At 39.9% G+C, this 24,184-nt stretch overlaps 2 protein-coding genes across 2 annotated transcripts; one reads left to right on the top strand and one right to left on the bottom strand.

The window, feature by feature from the left end:
* Positions 1 to 291: 291 nt before the first annotated feature.
* On the bottom strand, positions 292 to 2,922 carry LOC137011094 (TRAF-interacting protein with FHA domain-containing protein A-like). The gene is made up of 2 exons (XM_067373681.1): positions 2,770 to 2,922; positions 292 to 1,327 (listed from the first exon to the last, which is right to left on the bottom strand). The coding sequence occupies exon 2, from the start codon at positions 1,261 to 1,263 to the stop codon at positions 682 to 684; it is 582 nt and encodes a 193-aa protein (XP_067229782.1). The 5' UTR covers positions 1,264 to 1,327; positions 2,770 to 2,922; the 3' UTR covers positions 292 to 681.
* A 4,767-nt stretch (positions 2,923 to 7,689) lies between these two features.
* Positions 7,690 to 23,135, top strand: ccdc80l1 (coiled-coil domain containing 80 like 1). Its single transcript, XM_067373680.1, has 7 exons — positions 7,690 to 9,000; positions 9,830 to 9,986; positions 10,068 to 10,204; positions 10,297 to 10,448; positions 10,542 to 10,645; positions 22,657 to 22,740; positions 22,849 to 23,135. Exons 1-7 carry the CDS (start codon positions 7,690 to 7,692, stop codon positions 23,133 to 23,135), a joined length of 2,232 nt encoding a protein of 743 aa, XP_067229781.1.
* Positions 23,136 to 24,184: the final 1,049 nt, after the last annotated feature.

Here is a 24,184-nt window from a genome sequence, read left to right as displayed (position 1 = left end):
CTTTGATCACAGGAATAAATTACTTTGTCAAATATATTTAAATAGTACACAGTTATTTTAAATTGTAATAATATTTCACAATATTACTGTTTTTACTGTATTTTTAATTAAATAAATGTAGCCTTGGTGAGCAGACGAAACTTCTTTTAAAAACGTTAAAAATCTTAGTGGTTCCAAACTTTTGGACTGTACTGTGTATATATATATATATATATATATATACACATAGATTAAAAACTCATTTACTGTGAGAGAAAAATATTAAGCGTGAGATTATAAAGATGATTTGTAAAACAGTTTATTCCATTATATATGTAACATGTTGTAAGTAGTTTATGAATAACTCTTCAATCATTGTAATTTCACATTTTTCAAAAGTTTGTAATTCACATTTTATCAAGTAAAAGTCAATACAATATATAAAATATTATATAATATAAAGATAAACACACTGATGAACACTTCACAGAAAACACAAGTGCCTTGAGCAAACATGTGAGTAACAGATATCCAATAAAATTCAGTAAGATTTAGCAACAAAACTGGTTCAGTGGAGGATGAAATCATAACAATGTTTGTAATGTCATTTGCATCATAAGCTACATTTGCAGATCTCAGTCGGTTACATTTGAGATGCATTTTAATAACACTAATAATAATAATAATATGCAAAAAAAAAGTCTATACTAAAACAACTGTCTCATCTGACTCCAGCGGTTCTTGGCTTGCAGGTGCTTCATTCTCAAGGTTTCTCCATGGGACACCAGTGTCCATAACAGGAATATTGCACGGCACATCTATTCCCAGTTCCTGTGAAGGGGGTGTATTGCATGTTTTAAACAGGACTTCAAATGTATTCGCTGAATCTCCTGGCTCCTGCCAAATCAACAGTTCGTATCTTCCAAAGCGGAGGAACGCCTTGTCGTCAAGCTCAGCTCTTTCGAGGTATCTCAGTTCAGACCCACCGACCATGAGTTTGACCTTCTGGCTCATGTTTTGGATCATGAAGCTCAAGAAAGTGCTGCCAGCTTTCCTGTACGCCTGTATGGAGAGCTGTTTTCTGGAGACAGAGGTGTCGTTTAGGACAAAGATGCAGGTCTGTCCATCACGGCCAAGCCTTAGTGGATCTTCAGCGTCCATTTTGTATGGTTGATTTAGTGGCAGGTTACGGAACAGAGGGCAATTGGCTTGATCAGGGTGGTAGAGATGTATATGAAGACAAGTACGCAGTTCTTCAGTTTCAAGTTTGCTATTGTTATTCATTTTGTGAGACAAATGAAGGCAGAAGAACTTCTCTGAGGTTAAATTCCCTTGCTGATAGTTAGACCTATAAGAAAAAAAACAACTTGTTATGGGTTAATTCACTGAACAGTTAGAGAGTCATTCCACGAAACCGGTACGAAGCTTAATGACTCAACCCCGTTAAATCAATTAAAGATAGAAAAATATTACTTGTGAAAATGATCTTTGTTATTTCAACATTATTCATGATTTATTAATATCATGCATGCCATGCGCTCTCCATTTATTATGGGTTAGTTGACTGAACAATTAGTGAGTTATTCCACAAAACCAGTACGATTCGAGTCCCTCTGACCTTTTTCAGTGTATTTTATCTATTGGGTCACCAAAATATATATTTTAAAAAGCTCTTTTATTAATTGAAATGTCTCCTTTAATAATGTTTAAAAACATGACACATTTTATCTTTATATTAGAAATTATTTAGTTTTTTTCAGTTGACACCACCCATTTTGTCACGTCCCTCAAGGCCTTCTATGAAAGCATACTTGGGATATGAATAATAAAATGAGAAAAAAGTCCATTCATTTTGCCATTCCCATAAATATCCATCTGTGCTTTTTTGCTGGTAATGTTTTTTTTCTAAGTAAAGTCATGATTATTCATTAAAATCACATTATTTATTTCCGTACCTCAGTAACCCCTCAACCCCGTTACACAAACTATAATGAATTGATACTTATGTGACATCATTAATAGGAAGTGACATCATAGAAGTCTTCTGAACAACATTATGAGCAAGTTACCACCTTCTTTAATAATTATAACTAAATTATGATGTGAAATTGTGTTGGTCAAGCTTTAACGACTCAACCCCGTTACATCATTTAAAGATAGAAAACTCTTACTTGTGAAAATTATCTTTGTTATTTCAACATTATTCATGATTTCTTAATATCATGCATGCCATTTATTCACTAGATTTAGAGCAGTGAACAATTTGGGCAAAAAAATTCAACCCCGTCACGCCTACTTTTTTTTTTTTTTTTTTTTTTAAAAAAAAAAGTTGTTGAACTCTGTCTGAAATGTTTAGAGCAATCATAACAATACTGATTTTAGTTCAAATTCTGAAGTTAAGCCTTTGATCAAAAATGATGAGGTTTCTGTCACAAAGTGCCCATTTCAGGCTTTAGTATAGCAAAAGTGTTAGATTTTATGGACCTTTTATATTTGCAATTACTTAATTGGTGTGAGGGAGATCTGATTAATAGGAAAATGTTGATTTTATCACAAATACATTTTATAATAATATTCAGAGAGCTCCCATAGTGTCCATAACTTAAAATAATGACCAATACTAATAGGGATTTGATGCCCGAGATTGGAAAATCTAAAAATGTTTAAGTCCAAATCGTACTGGTTTCGTGGAATGACTCAATAGCCTATCTTGCAACTGATTCATAAAGCACAGATCATAGCGTAACGTTTTACTCTAAAGTATATTTTAAATAGAGAATGAAGTCTCACCTTCAGAAGCTGGATGCAACGATTATCAACTAACGGGCTGCTGTTCTGAAGTGGAGAATCGCGGAGTGTGAGCTCAACAAACAAAGAGGGAATTGCATCAGCATTGAAATCCACCTCCCATTCCAGCTTGGAACATGTGACTAGTAAAAACTCCAGAGTTGCGCAACTGATTTCTATGCTTTCGCTATCTATTTTTTTGCTATATCTCAAAATTAATATTTGTACAACGATTTCCCCTTGGAGACCCCAGGTATGCTTTGTTATAGTTTCGATGAAAAAAATAATAGTTGAACGTTTATAAGTGTGTCTATAAGAGCTCCGGACGTCACGTGACCCCTTCTGTTTACACCACCATGCTGGCAGGCAGGGACAGAATATTGCTGCGTCCCAATCTATGGTCCCAATTCGCCTACTTATACTACGCCCTAAAATTATGTACTCTTTCTGTGAACAAAAAGTATAACATTATACAAACACATATAACATTAAATAAATATTTTCTATCAGGTTGAACTGATTATTAGTCACTCAAACCTCCCAGCGTCGATCGCGCATATCCGCCATGTTTTGTAGTTTTTTTAACACTTTTTACTCGTGTTTGTAGTACCGAACTGAATCCTCGTCCAACGCGCAATGGGTTGTGGTCAACGGATCCACACTTCAAAAATCTACCGGAAATAGTAGATCATCCGGGGACTTTTGGCATACTCTTTTCAACATACTATGCTTTGGGACACACTTATTTTAATCTCACATACTTTTTAGGATGGATAGTATGAGCATTGGGACGCGGCGTGTGAAATGAATGGCGTCAGCATGAGTTCACTGCGCACCATAATTCAAAAAACATAGACCTGTACATATTTATGGAGGACGAAACCTACAAAAATCAATCAATAAATACGGAAATAAATACACAAAATTATACACCAATATATATATAAATAAATAAATGTGCAAATAAATACATAAATAAATATATAAATCCACATATTCCTGCATAAATAAATAAATTTATAAATAATTAAATGTGAACGGAAATAAATTAACTAAATAAAACCAATGTTGGGGGGAAAAAAATGTTAAAGGAAATGCTAAGCTGAAAGTTGACTTTTTTAATTTAACCGTCGTACTGCTTCGTATTTATTTTTTCTTGTCGCAACATGTTTAAGGCCCACTGAAGAGTGTTGAAACGCACAGCATTATTCAATGTGTTGACGTAATTTCAACTGAAACAGGAAGACGGCGATATATTGAACAGCCCCGCCCCTTTTTTTAAATAGCCAATAGCATTTTGTTTATGTTACAGCTCAGCCAGAGCCGCTAGACTCTGTAAAACCTCTAATCTCTCACCGTTTCTCCTCATAATGTCCTTTATATCGCTTATATACAGCATTCAAATGGGTCTGATACCTTTTGTGGTCTGTGCCGACTCGCACATATGATCTGCTCTGTGCTCTCGTGTCTCTGAACCGGAGCAGACTGTGCTGCTCGCGTTGCGGCGGTTCATTTGCGTCAAAAGAAAGCATATTTACACTGTCTGAATCGTTCCCTATTCTCTATATAGTGCACTATGTGCCATTCACCATGTAGAAAGTAGTAAATGTGTGAACAAATGACCGATTTCAGCCGAGGCTTCAGCGTCTGTTTATAGTGTAGGAGGGGGCAGGACTTCAGATTCTAGAGAGCATTTGATTGGACCGAAGATTGGACGAGAAACTGAAGTGCGATGTGATGTCATGAAAATCCGTGATCCATTTTAGCGGAAGTGAGAGACTCATAAATGCGAATTTTGTCACTGTTTTGGAACACCGACTTATTCATAACCATACTAAAAGCTAAAAAACGTACATTTTGATTTCAGGGGGACTATAATGAGAGGGTCTCAATCAAACATCACGTCTCTATGCCACTGTAAAAGCACCATTGGCGGACACTGTTGAAAACAGTAGTACACTATCTGCTGATTATATTCTTCTCAGAATAGATTCATCTTTACACGCTTTAGGTCAGTTTGCAGCTACATTTGATGTGGCCGTAGATCCGTTTGTCCGCTAAAAGAGCAGAATAAAGTTAGTTTTTGATTTGATATTCGCTTCATATTCACCTAGGCTGCTAAAGGGACAGTGTGCAAATTCCACTCACAGTTCAAAAATATAAACGTCCATCATTCAGTACACAATTATTTTTTAGAAAACAATTATTGTAAGTCACCTGGATTTTTGGTGTTCCAAAGCTTGCAGTACATTCCTAGTGACCAGACTTACTGCAGGTGAATAATGCAAAATCTCATCTGTAGTAAGTCAGTCTGGCCACTAGGAATGTACTACAACCACTGGAACATGAAAAAACACAGATGAATTAGGCCTACAGTATTTTATTTCTCTAAAATTAATTGTGTACTGTACATACATTAAGGTAGGTATTGGCAAAAGTTCACCTGTAGTAAGTCAGTCTGGTCTCTGATGTAGGCCTACTACAACCTTTGGAACATGAAAAAAAAAAAAAAAAAAAAAACACCTTTAGGTGAATTACAGTATTTTTTTTATTATTATTTTATTTTAAAAAAAATCATGTACTGTACAAACAAGATCCTGGCAGAAGCTCATATTCAGTATTTCAGTCTCCCCACAAAGCATTTATGTTAACCGTGTAAATATGTTGCGCCAAGGAAAAATATTAAAAATTACGGAGCTCCGCACATGACATGCAAGAAAAAAAATTAAATCATGCCAAGATTTACTATTTAGTTCCCTCAGTTTACTAAATCGATTTACTAATTCGTTCCCTCAATTTACTAAATCGTGCGCACTATTTACTATTTAATTCCATCGATTTACTAATTCCTTCCCTCAATTTACTAAATTGCGCATGATTTACTATTTTGTTCCCTCAATTTATTAAATCGATTTACTAATTTGTTCCCTTGATTTACTAAATATGTGCATGATTTATAAACCGAGGGAACGAAATAGTAAATTGTGCGCACGATTTACTATTTTATTCCCTCAATTTACTAAATCGATTTACTATTTCATTCCCTCAATTTACTAAATCGATTTACTAATTCATTCCCTCAATTTACTAAATCATGCGCACAATTTACTATTTTATTCCCTCGATTTACTAAATCGATTTACTAATTTGTTCCCTTGATTTACTAAATCGATTTACTAATTCGTTCCCTCAATTTACTAAATTGATTTACTAATTCATTCCCTCAATTTACTAAATCGTGCGCACGATTTACTATTTTATTCCCTCGATTTACTAAATCGATTTACTAATTTGTTCCCTTGATTTACTAAATCGATTTACTAATTCATTCCCTCAATTTACTAAATCGGTTTACTAATTCGTTCCCTTGATTTACTAAATATGTGCATGATTTATAAACCGAGGGAACGAAATAATAAATCGTGCGCAAATCATGTGCATGATTTATAAATCGAGGGAACAAAATAGTAAATCGTGCGCACGATTTACTATTTTATTCCCTCAATTTACTAAATCGATTTACTATTTCATTCCCTCAATTTACTAAATCGATTTACTAATTCATTCCCTCAATTTACTAAATCATGCGCATGATTTACTATTTTATTCCCTCGATTTACTAAATCGATTTACAAATTTGTTCCCTCGATTTACTAAATCGATTTACTAATTCATTCCCTCAATTTACTAAATCGTGCGCACAATTTACTATTTTATTCCCTTGATTTACTAAATATGTGCATGATTTATAAACCGAGGGAACGAAATAGTAAATCGTGCGCAAATCATGTGCATGATTTATAAATCGAGGGAACAAAATAGTAAATCGTGCGCACGATTTACTATTTTATTCCATCGATTTACTAATTCGTTCCCTCGATTTACTAAATCATGTGCATGATTTATAAATCGAGGGAACGAAATAGTAAATCATGCACACGATTCAGTAAATCGAGGGAATTAATTGATAAATCGATTTAGACTACTATTTTTTTTTTCCTGCATGTCATGTCCGGGGCTCCGTAAAAAAAAAAAATAAAATAAATAAAATTAATAAACGGTTTAAAGTAAAAAAGTAAACTTTTAGCTTAGCATGTCCTTTTTAAAATATGTATTTCCCCCAACATTTGTTTTTTTTTAGTTAATTATTTATCTCCTTGCACATTTAATTATTTATATATTTATTTATGCAGGAATATGTGGATTTATATATTTATTTATGCATTTATTTGCACATTTAATTTATTTATATATTTATTTATGTATAATTTTGTGAATTTATTTATTTATTGTTTTTGCACATTAGATTAGGCAAAAATACATAGTATTACGTATGTGATCAATAAAATTTGGTATTTAATCTTTAAAAATGACATATAAATCCGTCCACAACACTATTTTATGCAATGTTATGCAAAGTTAATATTGAACACATTAGCGAGGCACGCTATTAGCATATCAAAAGAGAGTGGGCGTGGTCAGTCTGGCAGTGAGCTCCGCTTGTTCAGAACTTTCTTCCAGATCTCAGTCAGCGCGCGCAGCTCAGAGAGCGTTGAGAAGTACTGGAGACGATGAACGCTTTCTGAGGGTCTTTTCGCACCGTTTTTAAAAGGATACAGAAATTTGACAGTGTTTTGCGTTGCTTTGCTTTGTCTTTCTTGGAAACTACTTGACCTAACTGAATATTATAATGAGGGAATGCAAACGGATTTATCTCAATCACGTAACAAACTCGTTCGCTTTGGATTATGACATTATATTTTTCCATCGAAGACGAGTTGGAAGTACTTTTTAGTGTTTTTGTTAATACATGTTACACATGTAGACTGTTATTCGGTCTTTGTTTACTATACGATCAAACATATTCGCCTATTCAGTGTCATAATTTTGCTTTGTATTAACGTTGCAGTCATAATAGCAGAAATGAAAAATCATCAGGTACATGTCATTTTGTTGACTCTGGCATGGATTCAAGCATCAGATTTGAAATACACAGGATCAGATGGAGGAAATGCACAATCAAACTCTTTTGCCAAAAAGCACACAAGTAGATTTACACAGTTCTCCTCCTCTGGAGGAAACACACATATACTCAGGAAACCTCAGAACATGGAGTCCTCACGACCTCCAGCCAGGAGAGGGCAAAGACCAGAAGCTGTTTTTCAATCTTCTCCATTGGGCACGACTAGCTCCATAAACATCCTGGCTGGTTTTGCAGGTAAAAAACGCGTTCTGGTCATTTCGGCTCCCAGTGACTCTGATGTCTATTACAGGCTGATGATGAGCTTGCTGAAGCCAGACGTGTACTGTGAGATGGCGGACCGACACATGCAGCAGATTATAATGTTCCATGAAAAGGGGAAGATGGGAGGCAAAGTGAGGCGTATCGGAAATCAGGGATCTCTGGTGGAGGAGCCGTTGGATCCGGCCCTGGTGCCAAGGCTGATGGGCTTCCTGAAGCTGGAGGATGGTAAGTTTGGGATGGTGCTGCTGAGAAAGACCCTTCAGGTTGAGGAACGATACCCATACCCTGTTCAGCTGGAGGCGATATATGAAGCCATAGACCAGACTCCAATGCGTAGACTGGAGAAGGCCAGGCAAAAGGGCTTCGTGCAAAAGTGCAAGAGCGCTGGAGTCGAGGGTCGGGTCGTGCAGTCTGATGGTTTGAACGCGACAGGGCGACACATGGTCCCACAGCCCACACAGATAACTCAGGCACAAATATCAACTACCATCAGTATGACCACAACAACAACGACTACCTTCAGAACTACAACCACAACACCTCCAACTACAACTACTATACTACCTACTACAAATGCACCCTCCACAGTGGCGCAAACGCATCCGCACACGACTACTCGTCTCTCTGTGACCTCGATCTCCTACAGAAAACATAGAGGAAAACACCTGAAGATTTCTACTGCAGCCTCACCAACACAAGCATCCACACAGAAGGGCAAACTGCCGAGAGAACGAGACACACAGAGGCCCAGTAAACCAGAGACAGAACTATTTACCACCCAAAAGGGAAACATTAAAGCCGACGGTGGAAGGAGGAAGAAGACGGATGGACCTGAAAAGGCTTTAAAGAAGATACCTGGAGGAAAAACAAATGCCAGTGTTCAGATAAAAAATGTCTTTGAGGAAAGGGCTGCTGTGGACCAGGCAGTGAATCCAAAGAAAGCATTGGAAACTTTTTTGAGTTACTTTCAGAGAAGACGACGGCTCATTGTACGTATTGTAGCTATATATTTAGAGATGTAGCTCAGGGCTCAACCATAAGAGTGTGAGAGAGTTTCGGGTCAGTGTTCGAAACTGTCACATGCGCTATATATATCTTACTTTTTTGATCATTACACATCACCAAAATTTTTCTGACGTACATGGAATTCTGCTTATCGACTTTTTAAACTTGTCAGATAGATATATGATGTATAATTTTTTGGGTCTTTTTGTAGAAAAAATATTGTGTGAATTTTTATATATTTTTTAATTAATATATATTTTTTAAATGAATATTAAATAATAAATGTAAAATATATACATTTAAAATGATAAATAAATACATTTATACATTTAAATTCATAATTTTACATAAATTTGTTTTTGTCTTTTTGTAGAAAGAAATATGAAAATGTTTTTAAATGAATGAATTTAAATTTTTTTAAATGAATATTAAATAATAAATGTAAAAAGTATACACTTAAAATGAGAAATAAATAAATGTATACATTTAAATTCATAATTTTCCATTTATAATTTTCAATCAATTTGTTTTTGTCTTTTTATGGAAAAGAATGTGTGAAAATTTTTATATATTTTTTTAAAATGTATGAATGTTAAAAAATGAGTGTAAAATTACACATTTAAAATGAGAGAAAAAAATGTATACATTTAAATTAATAATTTTCCATTTATTCAAGAAACCTTAGGACAAATCCTTACTGTTGAGCCCTGACAATTAATTATTAAAATGCATAATTTTTGGTTCATAAAGGCACTGAAACGATGTTTAAAAATGCTGGGTGTTTTATTAATCTTCTCAAGTCTTTGTCTGCAGGTAATAACTGCTCCAGATGAGCAGAATCACATGTACAGCGAACAGCGGGATGAGTACCTGGAGCAAGTGTGTGATATGGCCCTGCGTAAAATTTCCATCATCAGCATCTTTGGGCCCCTCACAAACAGTACCATGAAGATTGAACACTACCAGACCGGTCAGAGCTGCTCACAGTCTTTGTTTGTTTGTAAAATGTCAAAATGTCTTCAATCTGGATTTTTTATTTTTTTTTACACAGAACAGGATAAGCCTTTGCGAGGCCTGCCGGACACTGACCTCATCAACCAGGACCTCATCACAGCATTTCGGAAGCATTTTGGGATGATTTATAATGATTTTAACATGGTGCTGACTGACTTCGACATGAAAGTCAAGGTGTGATGTGAAAAACTTTTATATGAGATGTAAATGTAATCATTTCTGACCTAATTTTATAACACAAAATTATGCATTCCTTGTTTCCACAGCAACAATATGAAGTCCCGATTGTCATGAAAGCAGTGTTCGACTACATTGACACGTTGTCAACTCGCATTAAAGAGATAGAACAGCAGAGGAAACTTGCTGTTACGTGCAAGAAAGAAGATAAATCAAGATCTCTAGAGGACTTCCTATCTAGGTTCGGAATAGCTTTATAAAATAAAATTTATTTAATGCATTAACATAAGGAATGTGCTCATCTGCATGCTTTCTCATGTCATTGTCTCTTAAGATTCCGTTGGAGGCGGAGACTGTTTGTAATATCCAGCCCCAGTGATGAGGAATGGGCCTATCAGCAGCAGCTCTACGTCATCAGTAGCCAGGCTTGCAATCTGGGTGAGGTCATTTGGATAAACCTTAGTGACATTTTTAGGGGCATTTTCCACTGTGAAATAAACATGCGCTTTTAAATGTGAACATAATACCAGTGGTGTCAATTCACCAAAAGCCAAAGTAAAAAAACACCCCAAGGGCTGAGTAAATAAAAGGGTTTGCATGATAATCCCTTTATTTTCGATTATATTTTATAGTATAGCATCGTTTTTAATACATTTAATCTTGTTTAACAAATATTAGAAGTAAAAACTAAACATTTAGAGGAAATTCAAGTGTAATAATAATGGACCAGTGTCTGTTGTCCTGTTTCTACCGTAACGGAGATGGCTCGCGTTCGGCGGGGGAACTGATAACTTCAGACTGCCATCTGCGTTTCACTCGTAGCTGAAAAATGCTGTGACTGACTCTATAACCTGTCCATAAATAATCATTGTACAATTCTGAGAACATATTTTAATGTCCTAAGTATTTATATTCTGTATATTTTTGAATAAAATAATAACATTTAATGCAGGGCATCAGGCGTTTCCATTGCACGAAAAGACAGACGCGACACTCGTTTAGGTGACACACATCGCGCCCTGCATGTTGCTTTGCATAAAATTAAACAATATACAGAACAATAATGAATTTTTAGAAAAAAAAAAAAGTATAATAAAACAAACCTGTATTTTACTGAATACATGCACCAATTTGACGGAGCTGCACAGCTCTCTCCTGAAGAGGGCGCTAAAAGCCTGTGATAAATAACTCAACCCCTGAGTTACGTCTGACCCAGGATCTGGGTAACACAAGACCTACCCAAACACTGGGTTGTTACGTCTGACCCAGGATCTGGGTAACACAAAAACTACCCAAACACTGGGTTGTTATATCTGACCCAGGATCTGGGTAACACAAAAACTACCCAAACACTGGGTTGTTACGTCTGACCCAGGATCTAGGTAACACAAAAACGACCCAAACACTGGGTTGTTACATCTGACAGAGGATCTGTGTAACACAAAACCTACCCAAACACTGGGTTGTTACGTCTGACCCAGGATCTGGGTAACACAAAAACTACCCAAACACTGGGTTGTTACATCTGACCCAGGATCTGGGTAACACAAAAACTACCCAAACACTGGGTTATTACGTCGACCCAGGATCTGGGTAACACAAAAACGACCCAAACACAGGGTTGTTACATCTGACAGAGGATCTGTGTAACACAAAACCTACCCAAACATTGGGTTGTTACATCTGACCCAGGATCTGGGTAACACAAAAACTAACCAAAAACTGGATTGTTACGTCTGACCCAGGATCTGGGTAACACAAAAACGACCCAAACACTGGGTTGTTACATCTGACAGAGGATCTGTGTAACACAAAACCTACCCAAACATAGGGTTGTTACGTCTGACCCAGGATCTGGGTAACACAAAAACTACCCAAACACTGGGTTGTTACGTCTGACCCAGGATCTGGGTAACACAAAAACTACCCAAACACTGGGTTGTTACGTCTGACCCAGGATCTGGGTAACACAAAAACTACCCAAACACTGGGTTGTTACGTCTGACCCAGGATCTGGGTAACACAAAAACTACCCAAACACTGGGTTGTTACGTCTGACCCAGGATCTGTGTAACACAAAACCTACCAAAACACTGGGTTGTTACGTCTGACCCAGGATCTGGGTAACACAAAAACTACCCAAACACTGGGTTGTTACGTCTGACCCAAGATCTGGGTAACATAAAAACGACCCAAACACTGGGTTGTTACACCTGACAGAGGATCTGTGTAACACAAAACCTACCTAAACACTGTGTTGTTATGTCTGACCCAGGATCTGGGTAACACAAAAACGACCCAAACACAGGGTTGTTACATCTGACAGAGGATCTGTGTAACACAAAACCTACCCAAACACTGGGTTGTTACGTCTGACCCAGGATCTGGGTAACACAAAAAGTACCCAAACACTGGGTTGTTACGTCTGACCCAGGATCTGGGTAACACAAAAACTACCCAAACACTGGGTTATTACGTCTGACCCAGGATCTGTGTAACACAAAAGCTACCCAAACACTGGGTTGTTACATCTGACAGAGGACCTGTGTAACACAAAAACTACCCAAACACTGGGTTGTTACGTCTGACCCAGGATCTGGGTAACACAAAAACTACCCAAACACTGGGTTGTTACATCTGACAGAGGATCTGTGTAACACAAAACCTACCCAAACACTGGGTTGTTACATCTGACCCAGGATCTGGGTAACACAAAAACTACCCAAACACTGGGTTGTTACGTCTGACCCAGGATCTGGGTAACACAAAAACTACCCAAACACTGGGTTGTTACGTCTGACCCAGGATCTGGGTAACACAAAAACTACCCAAACACTGGGTTGTTACGTCTGACCCAGGATCTGGGTAACACAAAAACTACCCAAACACTGGGTTGTTACGTCTGACCCAGGATCTGGGTAACACAAAAACTACCCAAACACTGGGTTATTACGTCTGACCCAGGATCTGTGTAACACAAAAGCTACCCAAACACTGGGTTGTTACATCTGACCCAGGATCTGGGTAACACAAAAACTACCCAAACACTGGGTTATTACGTCGACCCAGGATCTGGGTAACACAAAAACGACCCAAACACAGGGTTGTTACATCTGACAGAGGATCTGTGTAACACAAAACCTACCCAAACATTGGGTTGTTACATCTGACCCAGGATCTGGGTAACACAAAAACTAACCAAAAACTGGATTGTTACGTCTGACCCAGGATCTGGGTAACACAAAAACGACCCAAACACTGGGTTGTTACATCTGACAGAGGATCTGTGTAACACAAAACCTACCCAAACATAGGGTTGTTACGTCTGACCCAGGATCTGGGTAACACAAAAACTACCCAAACACTGGGTTGTTACGTCTGACCCAGGATCTGGGTAACACAAAAACTACCCAAACACTGGGTTGTTACGTCTGACCCAGGATCTGGGTAACACAAAAACTACCCAAACACTGGGTTGTTACGTCTGACCCAGGATCTGGGTAACACAAAAACTACCCAAACACTGGGTTGTTACGTCTGACCCAGGATCTGTGTAACACAAAACCTACCAAAACACTGGGTTGTTACGTCTGACCCAGGATCTGGGTAACACAAAAACTACCCAAACACTGGGTTGTTACGTCTGACCCAAGATCTGGGTAACATAAAAACGACCCAAACACTGGGTTGTTACACCTGACAGAGGATCTGTGTAACACAAAACCTACCTAAACACTGTGTTGTTATGTCTGACCCAGGATCTGGGTAACACAAAAACGACCCAAACACAGGGTTGTTACATCTGACAGAGGATCTGTGTAACACAAAACCTACCCAAACACTGGGTTGTTACGTCTGACCCAGGATCTGGGTAACACAAAAAGTACCCAAACACTGGGTTGTTACGTCTGACCCAGGATCTGGGTAACACAAAAACTACCCAAACACTGGGTTATTACGTCTGACCCAGGATCTGTGTAACACAAAAGCTACCCAAACACCGGGTTGTTACATCTGACAGAGGACCTGTGTAACACAAAAACTACCCAAACACTGGGTTGTTACGTCTGACCCAGGATCTGGGTAACACAAAAACTACCCAAACACTGGGTTGTTACATCTGACAGAGGATCTGTGTAACACAAAACCTACCCAAACACTGGGTTGTTACATCTGACCCAGGATCTGGGTAACACAAAAACTACCCAAACACTGGGTTGTTACGTCTGACCCAGGATCTGGGTAACACAAAAACTACCCAAACACTGGGTTGTTACGTCTGACCCAGGATCTGGGTAACACAAAAACTACCCAAACACTGGGTTGTTACGTCTGACCCAGGATCTGGGTAACACAAAAACTACCCAAACACTGGGTTGTTACGTCTGACCCAGGATCTGGGTAACACAAAAACTACCCAAACACTGGGTTATTACGTCTGACCCAGGATCTGTGTAACACAAAAGCTACCCAAACACTGGGTTGTTACATCTGACAGAGGACCTGTGTAACACAAAAACTACCCAAACACTGGGTTGTTACGTCTGACCCAGGATCTGGGTAACACAAAAACTACCCAAACACTGGGTTGTTACATCTGACAGAGGATCTGTGTAACACAAAACCTACCCAAACACTGGGTTGTTACATCTGACCCAGGATCTGGGTAACACAAAAACTACCCAAACACTGGGTTGTTACGTCTGACCCAGGATCTGGGTAACACAAAAACTACCCAAACACTGGGTTGTTACGTCTGACCCAGGATCTGGGTAACACAAAAACTACCCAAACACTGGGTTGTTACGTCTGACCCAGGATCTGGGTAACACAAAAACTACCCAAACACTGGGTTGTTACGTCTGACCCAGGATCTGGGTAACGCAAAAACGACCCAAACACTGGGTTGTTACATCTGACAGAGGATCTGTGTAACACAAAACCTACCCAAACACTGGGTTGTTACATCTGACCCAGGATCTGGGTAACACAAAAACTACCCAAACACTGGGTTATTACGTCGACCCAGGATCTGGGTAACACAAAAACGACCCAAACACAGGGTTGTTACATCTGACAGAGGATCTGTGTAACACAAAACCTACCCAAACACTGGGTTGTTACATCTGACCCAGGATCTGGGTAACACAAAAACTACCCAAACACTGGGTTGTTACGTCTGACACAGGATCTGGGTAACACAAAAACGACCCAAACACTGGGTTATTACGTCTGACCCAGGATCTGTGCAACACAAAAAATACCCAAACACAGGGTTGTTACGTCTGACCCAGGATCTGGGTAACACAAAAACTACCCAAACACTGGGTTGTTACGTCTGACCCAGGATCTGGGTAACACAAAAACTACCCAAACACTGGGTTGTTACGTCTGACCCAGGATCTGGGTAACGCAAAAACGACCCAAACACTGGGTTGTTACATCTGACAGAGGATCTGTGTAACACAAAACCTACCCAAACACTGGGTTGTTACATCTGACCCAGGATCTGGGTAACACAAAAACTACCCAAACACTGGGTTATTACGTCGACCCAGGATCTGGGTAACACAAAAACGATCCAAACACAGGGTTGTTACATCTGACAGAGGATCTGTGTAACACAAAACCTACCCAAACACTGGGTTGTTACATCTGACCCAGGATCTGGGTAACACAAAAACTACCCAAACACTGGGTTGTTACGTCTGACACAGGATCTGGGTAACACAAAAACGACCCAAACACTGGGTTATTACGTCTGACCCAGGATCTGTGCAACACAAAAAATACCCAAACACAGGGTTGTTACGTCTGACCAAGGATCTGGGTAACACAAAAACTACCCAAACACTGGGTTGTTACGTCTGACCCAGGATCTGGGTAACACAAAAACTACCCAAACACTGGGTTATTACGTCGACCCAGGTTCTGGGTAACACAAAAACGACCCAAACAAAGGGTTGTTACGTCTGACCCAGGATCTGGGTAACATAAAAACTACCCAAACACTGGGTTGTTACATCTGACCCAGGATCTGGGTAACACAAAAACTACCCAAACAATGGGTTGTTACGTCTGACCCAGGATCTGGGTAACGCAAAAACGACCCAAACACTGGGTTGTTGCATCTGACAGAGGATCTGTGTAACACAAAACCTACCCAAACACTGGGTAGTTATGTCTGACCCAGGATCTGGGTAACACAAAACCTACCCAAACATAGGGTTGTTACGTCTGACCCAGGATCTGGGTAACACAAAAACTACCCAAACACTGGGTTGTTACGTCTGACCCAGGATCTGGGTAACACAAAAACTACCCAAACACTGGGTTGTTACGTCTGACCCAGGATCTGGGTAACACAAAAACTACCCAAACACTGGGTTGTTACGTCTGACCCAGGATCTGGGTAACACAAAAACTACCCAAACACTGGGTTGTTACGTCTGACCCAGGATCTGGGTAACGCAAAAACGACCCAAACACTGGGTTGTTACATCTGACAGAGGATCTGTGTAACACAAAACCTACCCAAACACTGGGTTGTTACATCTGACCCAGGATCTGGGTAACACAAAAACTACCCAAACACTGGGTTGTTACGTCTGACCCAGGATCTGGGTAACACAAAAACTACCCAAACACTGGGTTGTTACGTCTGACCCATGATCTGGGTAACACAAAAACTACCCAAACACTGGGTTGTTACGTCTGACCCAGGATCTGGGTAACACAAAAACTACCCAAACACTGGGTTGTTACGTCTGACCCAGGATCTGGGTAACGCAAAAACGACCCAAACACTGGGTTGTTACATCTGACAGAGGATCTGTGTAACACAAAACCTACCCAAACACTGGGTTGTTACATCTGACCCAGGATCTGGGTAACACAAAAACTACCCAAACACTGGGTTATTACGTCGACCCAGGATCTGGGTAACACAAAAACGACCCAAACACAGGGTTGTTACATCTGACAGAGGATCTGTGTAACACAAAACCTACCCAAACACTGGGTTGTTACATCTGACCCAGGATCTGGGTAACACAAAAACTACCCAAACACTGGGTTGTTGCGTCTGACACAGGATCTGGGTAACACAAAAACGACCCAAACACTGGGTTATTACGTCTGACCCAGGATCTGTGCAACACAAAAAATACCCAAACACAGGGTTGTTACGTCTGACCCAGGATCTGGGTAACACAAAAACTACCCAAACACTGGGTTGTTACGTCTGACCCAGGATCTGGGTAACACAAAAACTACCCAAACACTGGGTTGTTATGTCTGACCCAGGATCTGGGTAACGCAAAAACGACCCAAACACTGGGTTGTTACATCTGACAGAGGATCTGTGTAACACAAAACCTACCCAAACACTGGGTTGTTACATCTGACCCAGGATCTGGGTAACACAAAAACTACCCAAACACTGGGTTATTACGTCGACCCAGGATCTGGGTAACACAAAAACGACCCAAACACAGGGTTGTTACATCTGACAGAGGATCTGTGTAACACAAAACCTACCCAAACACTGGGTTGTTACATCTGACCCAGGATCTGGGTAACACAAAAACTACCCAAACACTGGGTTATTACGTCGACCCAGGTTCTGGGTAACACAAAAACGACCCAAACAAAGGGTTGTTACGTCTGACCCAGGATCTGGGTAACACAAAAACTACCCAAACACTGGGTTGTTACATCTGACCCAGGATCTGGGTAACACAAAAACTACCCAAACAATGGGTTGTTACGTCTGACCCAGGATCTGGGTAACGCAAAAACGACCCAAACACTGGGTTGTTGCATCTGACAGAGGATCTGTGTAACACAAAACCTACCCAAACACTGGGTTGTTACGTCTGACCCAGGATCTGGGTAACACAAAAACTACCCAAACACTGGGTTGTTACGTCTGACCCAGGATCTGGGTAACACAAAAACGACCCAAACACTGGGTTGTTACATCTGACAGAGGATCTGTGTAACACAAAACCTACCCAAACACTGGGTTGTTACGTCTGACCCAGGATCTGGGTAACACAAAAACTACCCAAACACTGGGTTGTTACGTCTCACCCAGGATCTGGGTAACACAAAAACTACCCAAACACTGGGTTGTTACGTCTGACCAAGGATCTGGGTAACACAAAAACTACCCAAACACTGCGTTGTTACGTCTGACCCAGGATCTGGGTAACACAAAAACTACCCAAACACTGGGTTATTACGTCGACCCAGTATCTGGTTAACACAAAAACGACCCAAACACAGGGTTGTTACGTCTGACAGAGGATCTGTGTAACACAAAACCTACCCAAACACTGGGTTGTTACATCTGACCCAGGATCTGGGTAACACAAAAACTACCCAATCACTGGGTTGTTACGTCTGACCCAAGATCTGGGTAACATAAAAACGACCCAAACACTGGGTTGTTACACCTGACAGAGGATCTGTGTAACACCAAACCTACCTAAACACTGTGTTGTTATGTCTGACCCAGGATCTGGGTAACACAAAAACTACCCAAAAACTGGGTTATTACGTCTGACCCAGGATCTGGGTAACACAAAAACGACCCAAACACAGGGTTGTTACGTCTGACCCAGGATCTGGGTAACACAAAAACTACCCAAACACTGGGTTATTACGTCGACCCAGGATCTGGGTAACACGAAAACGACCCAAACACTGGGTTGTTACGTCTGACCCAGGATCTGGGTAACACAAAAACTACCCAAACACTGGGTTGTTACATCTGACCCAGGATCTGGGTAACACAAAAACTACCCAAACACTGGGTTATTACGTCGACCCAGGATCTGGGTAACACAAAAATTACCCAAACACTGGGTTGTTACATCTGACAGAGGATCTGTGTAACACAAAACCTACCCAAACACTGGGTTGTTACATCTGACCCAGGATCTGGGTAACACAAAAACTACCCAAACACTGGGTTGTTACGTCCGACCCAGGATGTGGGTAACACAAATACTACCCAAACACTGGGTTGTTACGTCTGACCCAGGATCTGGGTAACACAAAAACTACCCAAACACTGGGTTATTACGTCTGACCCAGGATCTGTGCAACACAAAAACTACCCAAACACAGGGTTGTTACGTCTGACCAAGGATCTGGGTAACACAAAAACTACCCAAACACTGGGTTGTTACGTCTGACCCAGGTTCTGGGTAACACAAAAACTACCCAAACACTGGGTTATTACGTCGACCCAGGATCTGGGTAACACGAAAACGACCCAAACACTGGGTTGTTACGTCTGACCCAGGATCTGGGTAACACAAAAACTACCCAAACACTGGGTTGTTACATCTGACCCAGGATCTGGGTAACACAAAAACTACCCAAACACTGGATTGTTACATCTGACCCAGGATCTGGGTAACACAAAAACTACCCAAACACTGGGTTGTTACGTCTGACCCAGGATCTGTGTAACACAAAAATGACCCAAGCACTGGGTTGTTACATCTGACCCAGGATCTGTGTAACACAAAACCTACCCAAACACAGGGTTGTTACATCTGACCCAGGATCTGGGTAACACAAAAACTACCCAAACACTGGGCTGTTACATCTGACCCAGGATCTGGGTAACACAAAAACGACCCAAACACTGGGTTGTTACATCTGACAGAGGATCTGTGTAACACAAAACCTACCCAAACACTGGGTTGTTACGTCTGACCCAGGATCTGGGTAACACAAAAACTACCCAAACACTGGGTTGTTACGTCTGACCTAGGATCTGGGTAACACAAAAACTACCCAAACACTGGGTTATTACGTCGACCCAGGATCTGGGTAACACAAAAACGACCCAAACACAGGGTTGTTACATCTGACAGAGGATCTGTGTAACACAAAACCTACCCAATCACTGGGTTGTTACATCTGACCCAGGATCTGGGTAACACAAAACTACCCAAACACTGGGTTGTTACGTCTGACCCAGGATCTGGGTAACACAAAAACGACCCAAACACTGGGTTGTTACATCTGACAGAGGATCTGTGTAACACAAAACCTACCCAAACAATGGGTTGTTACGTCTGACCCAGGATCTGGGTAACACAAAAACTACCCAAACACTGGGTTGTTACGTCTGACCCAGGATCTGGGTAACACAAAAACTACCCAAACACAGGGTTGTTACGTCTGACCAAGGATCTGGGTAACACAAAAACTACCCAAACACTGGGTTGTTACGTCTGACCCAGGTTCTGGGTAACACAAAAACGACCCAAACACAGGGTTGTTACATCTGACAGAGGATCTGTGTAACACAAAACCTACCCAAACACTGGGTTGTTACATCTGACCCAGGATCTGGGTAACACAAAAACTACCCAAACACTGGGTTGTTACATCTGACCCAGGATCTGGGTAACACAAAAACTACCCAAACACTGGGTTGTTACGTCTGACCCAGGATCTGGGTAACACAAAAACGACCCAAACACTGGGTTGTTACATCTGACAGAGGATCTGTGTAACACAAAACCTACCCAAACACTGGGTTGTTACGTCTGACCCAGGATCTGGGTAACACAAAAACTACCCAAACACTGGGTTGTTACATCTCACCCAGGATCTGGGTAACACAAAAACTACCCAAACACTGCGTTGTTACGTCTGACCCAGGATCTGGGTAACACAAAAACTACCCAAACAATGGGTTATTACGTCTGACCCAGGATCTGTGCAACGCAAAAACTACCCAAACACTGGGTTGTTACATCTGACCCAGGATCTGGGTAACACAAAAAACGACCCAAATACTGGGTTATTATGTCACTGGGTTGTTATGTCTGACCCAGGATCTGTGTAACACAAAAAACTTTTTTTTTGTGTGTGTGTGTGTGTGTGTGTGTGTGTGTGTGTGTGTGTGTGTGTTCACATAGCTAATGCGACAAAAGTCACCAAGTGTCCGATGAAGCAAAAAAAAAAAAAAAATTCAGTCATTTGTGACCTATGAGGACCAGAGTACCTTTGTGTGAACTGTGTGCAGAAAGCTCTAAGAGCGTTGCTGTATCAACATCACTTCTACTTGTTTATGTAACTAGACACTTTTGTTTTCTAAAATTCCATGTTAAGCATTTGTAAACAAATTCGGGGTCCGGACCGGTCAACACCCTATGCGATAGCGTCAGCAGCTGGAATTTGTTTGGGCCTTCCAATCAAAAGTGCATGACACAAGTGCATTGTACTCTATCTGGATGTCTGACTTTCAAACAACCCCATAATTCCAATTTAACAACTGACAACTAACATAAAAAACTATTTTCACTAGGAAATGATCAAGTCAGATGCCAGAGGATTCTCCAGAGAGCTTATAGAAATGCACATATGGTATTGGTTCATGTCTTTTAATTGGAACCAGCTCTTATGTGCACAAGAACCCTCAATTGCAAATGGTTCTGAAGAATGGCAGCACTAATAAAAATAGGATGACGCAGTCCATTTACAGCTCTTTTGTTAGCTATTTTGGAGGTAGGAACATTGTTAAGAATCTTTCTCTGCATTCTTGACAATCCAGGGGGATGTGTGGATGTTTGAGTCGTGCGTAGTGATCCAACAGAGACCACTTCCTCTCTGGGGCACGACAGCTTGATTGATGCCCTCGTAAATGAAGGCCCGTTTTAGAACGAAAAACAACAACGGACGTCTTTAATGCAAATCGCATACATGTTTCAGAGAACGTCTTTGTGAAAATTCTCTGTTGAATCCGGTGTATAGTATAAGTCAGCTTTTGTTGTTTAGTTTTTCTGAGCAGCTTTAAATTAAAGGGGACCTATAATGCCCCTTTCACAAGATGTAATATAAGTCTCTGGTGTCTCCAGAATGTGTCTGTGAAGTTTCAGCTCAAAATTCCCCACAGATCATTTATTATAACTTGTCAAATTTGAACCTATTTGGGTGTGAGCAAAAACACACAATTTTTAAATAAATTGATGTAGTTGCTGTGGAGTTGATTCAACTCATCCACTAGCATGTGCCGTCATGTTCATCTTTTGTGTTGAATTGACCCTCGTTTGTGAAGCAGTCCGGCGTAAAATGACGGCATGACAACAACACTCGACTACAACAACTCTTCCTCTTCTCTAAAGCAGCCCGACATGGCCTCAAACCCTTTGTTGTGTGTTCTCGGGGGTGGGGTTTATGTAAATTTTAGGGTTAGTGATGTCACCAACCCAGGAAGAGGCTCATTGTAGTCCCTACCAGACATTTGTTGTAGTCCTTTGTGATTTCTGTAAAAGAAAATATCTCTCTTTGCATTGAACTCTCAGTGTTGTAACTTTGCAGATGTTGTTTATGATCAAACAGCAACATTACACACTAACTAAAGTTAAAAAAGTGAAATCATAATCAACCACACCTAAAAAATGTTTATAAATTCACAGGGCTGCGTCATATATCTGTACTGAAAATTATTGGAAAAGCCCTGGATGATATGAGTGGAGTCCTGGAGCTCTATCCCATAAATGGTGAGATTAGCGACTTGTTTTTTCATGAACTCATTTTTATTGCTGAAACTCAGATGTAATGCAGTTTTATTCTTCAGAACCCTGAGGAAACTGTGGTTTGTGTTGCAGGAAGTGCCTCAGTGGACCGTGAGGACCTCTCGGCCCCGCTGGTGCAGGACGTCAGAAACTACTTCCAGATCAGCCAAGAGTATTTCTCCATGCTGCTCGTTGGGAAAGACGGCAATGTGAAATCCTGGTACCCCTCCCCTATGTGGTCCATGTCAATCATTTACGAGCTGGTCGACTCCATGCAGCTTCGCAGGCAGGAGATGGCCATCCAGCAGTCTCTCGGCATGCGGTGCCCAGACGATGACTACAGTCACCATGAGGGCTATCATCGAGGTTACGGTTATTAAGAACAGAGGGAAATGACTTTGAGTCTGTGCGTTTCCTACAGGGAAAAGTGTGAATAGTTTCAAATGTCAGAAAACTTCTTACTAAACGGTACAATGACCACCTCATTTTATGTACTGTTTTGTGGAAACTTATATTTAAGTTTGCTTGGAAAAAAAAATCTACTACTGACTTCGTGTGCTGTATCTTTTCAGACTGATCATACTTACGGTTTCCTAAAACAAGCGGATCAAAACTCAGAAAATTCCCATAGACTTACATTGACGGAATGTTCAAATGAGCCAAAACTTTTAAAAATCTATCTATCTATCTATCTATCTATCTATCTATCTATCTATCTATCTATCTATCTATCTATCTATCTATCTATCTATCTATCTATCTATCTATCTATCTATCTATCTATCTATCTGTCTGTCTGTCTGTCTGTCTATCTATCATCTTTTAAAACTACTAAACTAAAACTTGTTTCAAACTGAAAACCTTCAAACTTCAAGTCTTTTAAAACTCCAACCGATAAAAACCTTTTCAACTTTTCATGTAGATTTGCTCTTGTCATGAGGTAGATTAATGTTTTTGATTCTGACTTTTACTTGAATGTATTTGCATGTGTGCATGCAGTTTTTTAGCTGTACATTTATGAAAATAAAAAAATATTAATTGCTAATGCGGAAAAATCTAAGTTATTTATGTGTATTTTGTGCCACAATTTTGTAGATTAGTCCTCAGTATTCTGGGAACATTTTGTTGGCTCTTTTATCTGGAATTTCTCCACTGCCCTCTACTGGACATTCTGAGGTAGTGTAATAAAATATGCTTGTAACTTTGTAGTTACTAAGACATTTTGTAAATTAAAAATATTTTGATAACTTGTTAAATGACATGGATCATTTAAAATGAATATTTTTTTTAAAGAGGCTAAATGTTAAATGTGATATTACACTGAAAAAAGCTGACAAAATTCTACAAACTAAACATTTCCATAAAGCATAATAAGCAAATGAACAATAAAATAATGACAGTTGCAACCAGTACACACATCCACACAAAT

The sequence above is a fragment of the Chanodichthys erythropterus genome, chromosome 21, assembly GCF_024489055.1.
Source record: "Chanodichthys erythropterus isolate Z2021 chromosome 21, ASM2448905v1, whole genome shotgun sequence".
Classification (NCBI taxonomy): domain Eukaryota; kingdom Metazoa; phylum Chordata; class Actinopteri; order Cypriniformes; family Xenocyprididae; genus Chanodichthys; species Chanodichthys erythropterus.
Note: the sequence above shows the minus strand (reverse complement) of the source record. Positions and strands in the feature narration are given on the sequence as shown.

Excerpts from the sequence above, each read along its gene's own strand:
- LOC137011094 (XM_067373681.1), bottom strand. The coding sequence starts at position 1,263 with ATGAATAACAATAGCAAACTTGAAACTGAAGAACTGCGTACTTGTCTT.
- ccdc80l1 (XM_067373680.1), top strand. The coding sequence starts at position 7,690 with ATGAAAAATCATCAGGTACATGTCATTTTGTTGACTCTGGCATGGATT. Across the intron at positions 9,987-10,067 it reads GATTGAACACTACCAGACCG|AACAGGATAAGCCTTTGCGA; the intron begins GTCAGAGCTGCT and ends TTTTTTACACAG. Across the intron at positions 22,741-22,848 it reads GGAGCTCTATCCCATAAATG|GAAGTGCCTCAGTGGACCGT; the intron begins GTGAGATTAGCG and ends TTTGTGTTGCAG.